Here is a 10,847-nt window from a genome sequence, read left to right on the forward strand (position 1 = left end):
CAGAGAGAATAAATAAAAGGAGAAAAGAGAAAAACAAGACAAGAAGAATAGGAGGATGCCAGGGGTCGGCCATCCAGCCAGCAATGGAGTAAGAAGAAAAGAAAGGTATATGGAATAGAGAAGGGTAAAAGCTCGGAGACAAAGGTAGATGGGATAATTTAAGTTAAAAAAAAAACTGGCTAGGAACAAGTCAAACTAAGGTCAGACATTCATAAGAAAGAACAAGTCTCTGAGTGATTATTTGAGAGCGGGTGGTGCACGCCCCAAAGAGCAAAGGAAAAAGGATTTTAAAACAAAACAAAACAAAACAAATGACATAAACTGCTGCTACTAGCAACTATTCTATGCCACGACCGGGCGTATTCCTGTCAATAAGATACATACGCATGATATAAATATTTCTTAGAGTTTATCAAAGAAAATATAACAGATAAAATCATCATCATAGAGAACTTGCGCCTTTTACGAATGCTTATAACTGCCTTCAGAGAGGTCACACAATCTACAGTCCCACCGGAAGTGAAGGGACTCTAATGGGCTGGAGCATGCCAGACATGGCTCTGGCAAGCCTTGCCCTTCTATTCCCACTTCCTTACTAAAAACCATTAGATTACATTCCTAAAACTACCCTCTCCCCAAGCTCTATTCCCTTACTTGGCCACAACCTCCTCCTGAGGCTGATTACCAAGGTCCAGCTACAGATGAAGTTAGGCAATCTGAGGCCCCCTTTGGTGACCTAATTAAAATGCTCAATTAAAATTAAACACCTCATTCTGACAGGATTCCCCTTTTACCTTTATAAACCGCCATTTGCCCGTGGGTCACATCTGTCTCTTCTCTATCCAGAGGTGGTCCTCTGTCCCTCTTCTGGATGCACATCTCTTCTCCTGTTCTTTGTTCCCTTCCCCTTCTCCCTCGACCTCTGTCTCCTGTCTTTATCTCTTATTTCCTGCTTTTTTGTCCCTGTGGGGCAAACCAGTTTCCTTTTGCTGAGAACTTGGTCTTAGCAAGTCAGTTTCCCTGTACCTTCAAACTGTTTGATTACGAGGAGAGGAAAGTGGGGTTCCCTGACAGTTTATTATTCAGGTACTGATTTTATTGTTCAGGTTGTGAAACTGAACATCTACCTATGGTTCTGAGTCTTTCTTTTGTTTGTGTTTTTGTTGTTTGTTGGCCTTTGGTCCTAGGTCACTAACAATTAGTTCTTTGTGTCCTTAGCACTAGCAACTATTTTCCTCTACTTTGTCACCCTCCTTTGACTTTATGAGTGGTCGCCTTTGTCCTGTCACAAGCTCCACTGCTTGTATAAGCCGGCTTACCCAGCTTTCCCTTCGTCGTGAAAACAAAAGACGTTCAAATGTGCGCCACTGGAGAAGCCCAAGAAGAGAAAAACAAACACAGAATAACTCAAAAGCCCTCAAGATGAACATAGAAAATGCCCCCCCCCCCCCGAGGGAAATCAGAGCATAGTGTGATGCAGTCATTACTAGCATTGGGACATGGATAAGCTTACTCTAGAAGTACAATCTCGGGAATATTCCAGAACAGAGTATGAGAAGCTCGGGAGAGGTTCTGAACTGAGTCACGCTGTCCTCAGACCTGGCCTGTTTAATGACTCATTAGGAGTGATTTCTAGCTCTGTGGTGAGAGAAGGCAGAGACTAAGAACAGTACCTTTCATGTTCACTTAGCAATTATGTTGTGTGTCTTTATTATATTCTAAAGATTCTCTACATGTGCTTGGATGCATCAGGGACCAGCGTAGGGAGGAGGTATAGTCATCTCTGTTTTATGAAGCCCATATTCTAGTAAGGAGAGCTAGATAGCAGGTATACTAAAAGGTAAACTATGTATGTCAGAAAGTGATAAGGTAGCAATCAGAGGAGATTGAGAGACTGTGGGATGAGGAAGCGTCTGGGCTTCAGACTTTAAGTAGGATCAAGGCAGGCGTCATTGGAAAAGAATGTAAAGAAAGGAAGCAGAGGAAATTGAACAAGTGATGGTTGAGAGAAGCAGGAGTGTTAGTCTGGCTGGATGAAGGGAAGAGGGAGAGAATGGTGGATATACATACACATGACAAAGTGATGGGATAGGAAGAGTGTAGCAGCAGGCCGCTTATTGGTTACTGGCCGCTTAACCCCGAAATAATCACACAGAAGCTGCATTATTTAAATCATTGCCTGGCCCATTAGCTCTAGCTTCTTATTGGCTAACTCTTACATATTAATTTAACCCATCTCCATTAATCTGTGTATCACCATGTGACAGTGGCTTACCGGCAAAGTTTCAGAATATCTGACTCTGGCGGCCACTCCACGGCTTCTCTCGGACTCTGTCCTTCTTTCACCCAGCATTTAGCCTAGCTTTCCCTGCCTACCTAAGTCCTCCCTTGCTATAGGTCCAAAGCAGTTTCTTTATTCATTAATGGTAATCACAGCACACAGAGGGGACTCCCGTATCAGAGGAGAGTGTTTCTGATAGTGTGGAAAGGCCGTGGAAAGACTTTGGGTTTTACCCTGATGAAATAAGGGCACTTCCAGGTAAGTGAACGGGAAAACAGTAAATGCCCCTCATGCTATGTGTGTGCCCAATCCTCTTTGTATCAACCTGAATTGTTCTCCCTTACACATTTGTAAATTCAGCTACCCATGAAGAAGATCCCACAAGGATTCTGTTACAGAGTGAGGAATGGTGGATTCATGTTGGGAAGAGCTCTAGGTCCACAGATACCATGTGAATCTGTAGATAAGAAAGGTGGACACAAACATTGTTAACAGATGAGAACTGGGAAGTCTGCACAGATAATGGAAACATGTCTGTGGTCCCTGGTATCCTGCTCTAAGAAAGAGGTAGGATGGCAAGTGTAATAAAACCAGTCCCTTCTCGGAAACTAGGTCAGCAGGCTGCTATCTTGTGAGCACAATGTAGCAAGGGTAAAAGACAAACACATTTTGTGTGGGAAAGGAAAATCAGCTCTGTGGAGTTTTCTAACCCCAAGTCTGAGGTTTGGTATGGTGGTGAAGGGATGCCCCATTGTAATCCCACTCCGCAGGAGATGCAGGGAGGGAAGGTAAAGGGAACGATGGGACACATCATCACGACTGCACCGAGACCTATCCATCTGCATAGACATAGATAAAAATTTTTTTAGTGAACACAGTGAAGAGCTAAGGACAGTTTGTCAGATCAGAGGGACAGTGTCCTGAGCAGTGGAACAGGCAGCTGCTGACCTTCACAGCCACAAAAGGAGGAGGTTGAAGGTTATGACTTCTGAGAGGAAAGAAAGCAGACAGGCCCAGCAGGGAATGTCTTGAGCAACTACCCCAAGGGGTGGGACTTTGGGGATACAGAAGTACATAGTTCATTAAAGGGACAACTGTTCCTCCCATTTCTTTATCTTGTCCTTGGGTGTCATTTTTCTTCTCATCTTTGGGCTTAGGCTGGTTGTAAAACAAAATTTTATTTCTAAGGCAGTACAGTTCTTACATCAAATAGACCCAGACCTTGTCCAGACATGCAGAGCACTGGTTATCTGCATCAAAGGCCATTGATGATTCTGTCATTTGCACTAGAGAATGCTATGCGTAAAAGCTAAACTCTGACACAGTTATCTTGACATACTTCCGGTGGTTCCCTGGAAGCTACAGAGGCCCTTTCTTCATTCTCTTTCTTCCTGCCTACATATCAGAACACAGGAGGATGAGGCAAGAGGTTCACAAATTTGAGGCCAAACTGTGCTAAGGGTCAGAGACCCTTTCTCAAAGGTGGACAAAAGAAAAGAAACCCTTCACAAACAACAGGCAGAACTCTGCCCAAGTAGGATTTTCCTGGAGTCCACCCAGAAGGAGTCGCACATATGGAGACATGGAAATGAAGCTTGGTCTGAATCCACTCTGTCCTCAATTATTGTAGCACATCAGACAAATGCGCTTGAATTTTCTTCATTTGTAAAATGGAGATAATAATCACCTGTATTTTATAGACTTATTATGAGAATAAAATGAAATATATAGTATATAAAAAACCTAAAAGTCAGCCGGAAGGTGGTGGCGCACGTCTTTAACACCAACACTCAGGAGGCAGAGGCAGGCAGATCTATGTGAGTTCGAGGCCAGCCTGGTCTACACGAACTGGTTCCAGGACAGGCTTCAAAACTACAGAGAAACCCTGTCTCCAAAAAACAAACAAACAAACAAGCAAAAGTTCTGATGTGCTGAGTTTTGCTATTCTTCATTGTGGTGGCAGCTTTCCTTACCTGTAGAAGGGAAATAACAATTCTGCTGTGTAAGCTGAATGAAGCAAGCAAATAAAAGTTAAGGCCTCGGCAGACAGTGAACTGCCAAAGAGAAAAGCAAGCATTGTTGGTATTGTGGCATAGCTATCTGTACAGCCCTTGAGTGTCTTGTGGACAGCAGAAAACTAATGGAGGTGAATGGCCAGAGAAGGGCATGGCCAGATTCAGCTCCTAGTAGAGGTAGCAGAGAAAGGAAGAGAAGTCCCAGCAGATGACTACAGAAATGAAGGAAGATATTATAGTGATCTGAACTAAGATAAAAAGTGATCTTGGGGTTAACCAAAGTGTAAGGAGGTAACCTCGGTAGGAATTGGCTCATGGCCTGTAAATGGATACAAAGTACAAGTAATGGCCATGAACTTCAAGATTCTCACTGGAACAGCTCGGTGGACTACAGTGCAGTTTCCTAGACACGGGGCTGTGGAGGGGAGCAGAGGGAGTTGTCTTGAGATGTCCTGGTGGATAGGAAGGCGCTAGGATGTCTGGACTGCACATCTAGATCTGGGACTGGAGACAGCATTCCTGGGTGGGGACAAGACAGCAGCTGTGGACAATGTATCGAGAGGGGATACATTGTCGAGTTGGGCAGACTTACAATAAATCACTAAATTCTGTACCCTCTGTTGTTAGAGCGAGAGTCTCATTGCATGGTGTAGGCTGTCCTTGACCTGTCTCAGCTTCCCGAATGTCAGTGGGGGGAAAACCTCTTGAGAGCATCCTCCTGGCCTCGTCAACAGAAAGCATTCACAGAAACATTGTGCACTTAATCGGATTTATAGTTAAGAGCATCACATGTGGAGAGTCCAGATAGGAGACAAAACTGAAACGTCCTGGGAGGTTAAGGCTGGCCCAGAAGCCTCGCCATCCGTAGATCACATGGACTAGCACAACTTTGCTGACACACAGATTGAACAAAAAGGACCAAAGAGGAAAATACACCCATTAGGGTGAATAGGTCTTGCCTGACCTGCTGTGATCAGATAATTAAAAACTAAATCTAATAGGAACTTGAAATTATGTGGGTCTGTAAGAAGAACGCATTGCTAGGACAGATAAGAACGGCAAGAGAGAGAGTGAAGCGCAAAGGCCTCATCTAATCTAAAAACGTGTACACACTGTCAAGAAAATGAAGTCTGTGGGAGAAGACAATTTTGCCTACAGAAGAAAAGGGACTTTCGCATCCTAGTTCTTGATCTTGCTTTAAACACACAAACTATCAGAATCTCTTCTTTTCAAAGAAGCCAAGACAACACTGCTCTAGTTCTTTCCCGAGTCCAGATCCAGAACTGACAAGCAGCTGCTTTATTTGTGTGTGTGTGTGTGTGTGTGTGTGTGTGTGTGAGTGAGAGAGAGAGAGAGAGAGAGAGAGAGAGAGAGAGAGAGAGAGAGAGAGAGTCTTACCCTGCAGCCCAAGCTGGATGCAGGCTTACAATTCTCCTGCCTCAGCCTCCAAAGTGTTGAGATAATAGGTTTTTTTTTCTATATTCTCTATCTTTCGCAAATGCCTTTCTTTCCCTTTCTCTCTCTTCTTGTAACTCCTGATGTATTTCATTGGGATGATTGTTTTGTACTGTTTATTTTATTTTATTTTTTGGCGTACATGTGGTGGAGAGCCATGCCACACAACGTACATGTGGTGGTTCAGAGACAACTTGTGAAAGTCTGTTTTTCTGTTCCATCACATGGGTTCTGGGGACCAAACTCAGGCTGTTAGGTTTGGCAGCAGGTGCCTTTACCTGATTAGCTATCACTGGCATCTTTTTTTTTTAATCGTTTCTGTTTTTCATAAGCTAGTAAACAAAGCAACAAGTTTCCTTTAATCATTCTTTTAATAAAGTAATAATAATTACTACTAATATTATTAGCATGTGTGTGCACAATATCTGTACGTGTGAACATGCATGCCATGGCGCATGTGTATAGGTCAGAAGACAACTTTAATAGGTCTGTCTCTTCCACCTTTATGTGGATTCTGAGAATGAACTCAGGCTTCCAGGCTTCCATGACAAGCTCTTGTGAGCCATCTCACTTGCCCCCATTTAACCATTCTTCTCTTTAAAAAAAAAAAAAAAAGATTCATTTTTAATTATTTTTAATTGCATTTTTAATTCAGAAAAGAGTGGGCCTCTCAGGGATATCAACTGAACACGACGTAATAAGTTACAGTAAGACTAGGTGCAAACCCTTATATCAGGGTTGGATGAGGCAACTCCGTTGGGGGAAAAGGATCCAAGAGTAGCCAAAAGAATCAGAGCTGTTCCCAGTCCCACTGTTAGGAGTCCCGCGAAAACACCAAGCTGCACAACATAACGCATATGCAGAGGACCTAGCAAAGCCTCATGCAGGCCCTGTGATTGCCACTTGAGTCTCTATGGGCCCCTAGGAGCCCTGCTTGGTTGATTCTGGGGGCCATGTTCTCCCCGTGTCCTCAACTCCTCTGGCTCCTACGATCCTTCCAGCCTGCTTCCACTGGGTTCCCTGCTCCTCCTACATCTTAGGCTTCTGGGAGTTCTTTCAATTTCCTGTGTCTCCATTTCTACTCTAAAGGGGCATAATGATAGTATTTACCCATTTATTTATGTATTTATTTATAAGGATTAAATCAGCCAATGTGTGTTAATTCTAAAGCTTCAGGCACACAGGAAATGCTGTGTCGAGTATCACAATTACCAAATATCTTCATCTCATATATTGCCTTGATTCTCAGACTGGCCCTGTGTCAGAGATGTCTCCCAGATAAGGAACAGGAAAGCATAAACTTAGGGATGCACCCAAGACTACAGAACTAGAAAGGAACGGAGACAGGAATTAAATCCGCATGCCTCTCACACCCATTCTGTATCATTTATTTATTTATTTATTTATTTATTTATTTATTTATTTATTTATTTTAAGATTGTTGCGTCCACATGAAATAGTCACTTCCTGTTAGCGCTCCCTATAATGTAACTGCTGAACTCACAGAATCAACGCATGCGTCCCCTGTCTATCAGGGTTCTAATGGCATCTGCACAGGCTCTCACTTTGATTCAGGCCGACCACCTAGAGGTCCACCTGCAGCTTGGTTTTCCCATAGATGGAAGCAACGTTTAGCATACAGCCCACAGCTTACCTTAAGAATGTAAGTAGCAGGTGGTGGAGGGATGGCTCAGTGGTTAGGAGCATTCACTTAAGCTCCGGCAGAGGACCCTGCTTGGTTCCCAGAACCCAGATCAGGTAGCTCACAGTTTCTTTTACATCCAGTTTTGGGGGACTCAATGGCCTCTGGTGTCTGTGGGCACCCGCAGGTACCTGCTGACATAACTCACACAGGCATAGATACATACATACAAATAAACAAATAAGTATTTAAGACGAATAAGGTAACCCTTTCTAAAAATATATATATAGCTATCATTTCTGTACAGCTCACAGGCCTGTCTCCCTGGAATGTTCCCTTCCTGAGACATCCTATGTGGAAATTTCAGAAGCAGGAATAGCTTTATGGCCAGGAATAAAATTATTTTATTATTTGAATCATCTAACTCACAAAATTAAGGTTTTGATCCATTTTAAAATTTTGTTTCCTGAATTTTTTTTCCTATTTTTTTCCCTAATGTCTCATTACCAATTTTTTCTCTGTCTGTCACCTAAGCTTGCGTCCTCTGAGCTCAAACACCAGGAAAGACATTGCCACACCCAGGCCCCCAGGAAGGAACAAATGCCTGAGTTCCCATGTGCGACAATAACAAAGTATCGTTACCAAGATGGCTTGTTTTCTTTCTGCAGGGTGGAGAGCCCAAGGTTAAGGTACTGACAGACCCAGTGTCTGACGAGAACCCCCTTTGGGGATCATAAATGGCACCTGTCATCAGTTCTCACTTGGTAGAAGAGACAAGGGGCCTCTCTCACACCGTACCAACTGGTTTTGTGTCATCGTACCACAAGTTAGAGTAATCAGAGAGGAAAAGCCTCAGTTGAAGTAGGCTTTCTTTTGGCCACCAATCAGCTCCTAAATCATGATGTGGAGACATTATTAATTATGAATTCTCGGCCTTATCTTATGCTTGTCCCACTAGCTCTTACAACTTAATTTAACATCTGTGTTTTGCCTTGGGCTTTTTACATTTTTTTCATTCTGTATGTCCTGCTTTTTTTTTTTTTTTTTTTTTTTTTTTTTTTAGCTAGCACCTGCCTGACTGGCCGGTCCCAGGTCTCTCTCTCTCTCTTTCTCCCTCATTCTCTCTCCTCCCAAACTAAATTCTTCTTATTACTTATTCTCTCCATCTGCCATCCCCACCTGTCCCTCTACTTCCTAGCTCTTGGCCATTAGCTTTTTATTAGGCCAATCAGGTGCCTTAGGCAGGCAAGGGAAAATAAATGCAACTCATGTGCACATAGCTAAAGAAATATTCCACAACATAAACAAATATAACTCATCTTTTCATAGTTAAAGAAATAGTCTATTTAGCAACACTCAGTTGAGTGAACGTCTCCATAAGATCTATTTGTAAGGCTTGTTCTTAATTAGACATTCATGGGGAGGGCCCAGCCACTGTGGGTGGGATCACCCCTGAACTGGGGTCCTGGGTTCTATAGAAAGGCAGACTAAGCAAGCCACGTGAAGCAGCACCCCTCCATGGCCTCTGAATCAGTTCCTGCCTCTAGATTCCTGCCCTGTTTGAGTTCCTGTCCTGACTTTTTTCAATAATGAACAGCAATAAGGAAATGTAAGCCAAATAAACTCTTTTCTCCCCAACTTGTTTTTCGGCCAGGGCATTTTTTATCGCAGCCATAGACACCCTAACTAAGGCATGCAGCGGTACAGATTTCATCGTATTTGCTTTGCCTTAATGATCCAGCTTCTCAGGGGACTCTACTTCTTATTACCACTACTTTTGGTGTAAAGATTTCAAAGAATGAATTTGGGGGAAACACAAATATTCAGACCATTAATCTATTTTTACAAAAGACATAGAGATGGGAGAGATTTAGAAATTTATATATAACAATAATAATAAGATAAAAAAAAAAACACTGGACAAACAGAAAAGTTCAGAAGAGTTAGCCTCACCTTCTAATGTCTGATATTTCTACAGCCTTTGTCCAATAACGCATAAAAGGACTTCGGCAAACACATTCATGATCATTTGGGGGAAGGTACCTCTTAGGCTCTTCTTGGTTGGCCAAGTACCCAAATAACACATTACCAAAAGGAAACCAACCTGACGTAGAGGAAACATATTCCTTCTGCTCTGAGTTTACCGAGTCATTTAGAACTCACGCACGCCCCAGAGAAACTGACACACGGATTTTAATCTCAGTCCACTAGGATTTTAATCTCCTTTTGTTTTGCACTGAAGACTTGATCTTTACTCAGAATTTAACATGTTTGGAAAATGAGACTAAATGGAAGAAATCTTTTAAACAAAAGAGAGAAACAGCTGCAGAAGCAGAAAGACTCTGTTAATCTGTAACTCTCTGCACTGACTGGGTCCCTGTTTTTTTTTTTTTTTTTTTTTAGTTTATGGTCAGTAAGTGTCCAGGACAAAAAGAACATCCGTCACAGGAGAAAGCAGGAACTCCGCTGACTAAAGGCACAGCAGGTTCTTGGGCAGAGAGCATTCAGATCTCTTAATAGTCATATTCTCCGAACCTTTTCTCTGAAAGACAAACATGGGGGAGTGGAAGGAAAAAAATAATACAAAAGTTAGTTTTGTATTCGAAGCAGGTCGGCTTCAATGCAGTTCTTAGAGCCACAGAAGAAGGAAGAGCTATGAGCAATGCATTCTTTGTTCCCTCTCAGAAGGTCGTCCTCTAAGGGGCTCCAAAATACTCTGAGTGTTTTCTAAATTGCTGTCCATTTATAAGGTGAAATTTGGTTTTACTAGTTCATTCATTCATTCATTCGCTCAACAATTTTTTTTTGGAGAACAATTAGAGGAGATTAAAGGAAATAGGACAGGGGAAAATGGTATTTCCTACCAACTTTCAGAGATAAAAAGAGAAAAGAGCAGCATAGTCCCAGAGCCTCAGGCGGCCCTTCCTTGTCTGTTCACTTTGCGGGACTGGGGCTTACAGGGAGGAAGCTGACATCATAGGTCAGCAACTCACAGCGCATTCCAGGATGCGCTGGGGGGGGGGTCATCCCAGACAAGGAAAGAATGCAGACTGCAACGTTTCCCTGCCTGTCCCTCTACAGACTTCTGTCTTAGACCTAAGTCTCAGGCACGTTACTACCCACTGCGCTTCCCATTCACACCCTCCTGCTGTCCCTCTTCAATTCCCGCCACTCTGACTTAGCTGCTGCTCTCTCAAGCTTTCCATCTCTTACCTCTTGGTGTCAATGCCATTATCCCATGTGTACTCCATCCGTTTGAGTCTTACCCTCCTCTCTTGTAAGATTTTCTCCTACATCTTGTTTTAGTCACCATCCCCATGGTTATTACTTAGATGATGATATTAGCAATAACTATAACTTCTCCCCTTCCTCAATTTCAAAGCTCTTACTACTTTTTTCTTTTTTCTTTCTTTCTTTCTTTTTTTTTTTTTTTTTTTTTTTTTTTTTTTTTTTT

At 42.6% G+C, this 10,847-nt stretch overlaps 1 protein-coding gene across 1 annotated transcript in view; it reads right to left on the reverse strand.

Moving 5' to 3' along the window:
- Positions 1 to 6,358: 6,358 nt before the first annotated feature.
- LOC126505843 (V-set domain-containing T-cell activation inhibitor 1-like) overlaps positions 6,359 to 10,847 on the reverse strand; it is a gene marked incomplete at its 5' end in the record, with an annotated part of 11,696 nt that continues 7,207 nt past the window's right edge. The window contains one exon of the mRNA XM_050149080.1: positions 6,359 to 9,935. Coding sequence (XP_050005037.1) covers positions 9,907 to 9,935 — 29 coding nt within the window. The remainder of the gene's footprint in view (positions 9,936 to 10,847) is intronic.

The sequence above is a fragment of the Alexandromys fortis genome, unplaced genomic scaffold (assembly GCF_014885135.2).
Source record: "Alexandromys fortis isolate MF-2015 unplaced genomic scaffold, M_Fortis_MF-2015_v1.1 scaffold_4, whole genome shotgun sequence".
In the NCBI taxonomy this organism is placed as follows: domain Eukaryota; kingdom Metazoa; phylum Chordata; class Mammalia; order Rodentia; family Cricetidae; genus Alexandromys; species Alexandromys fortis.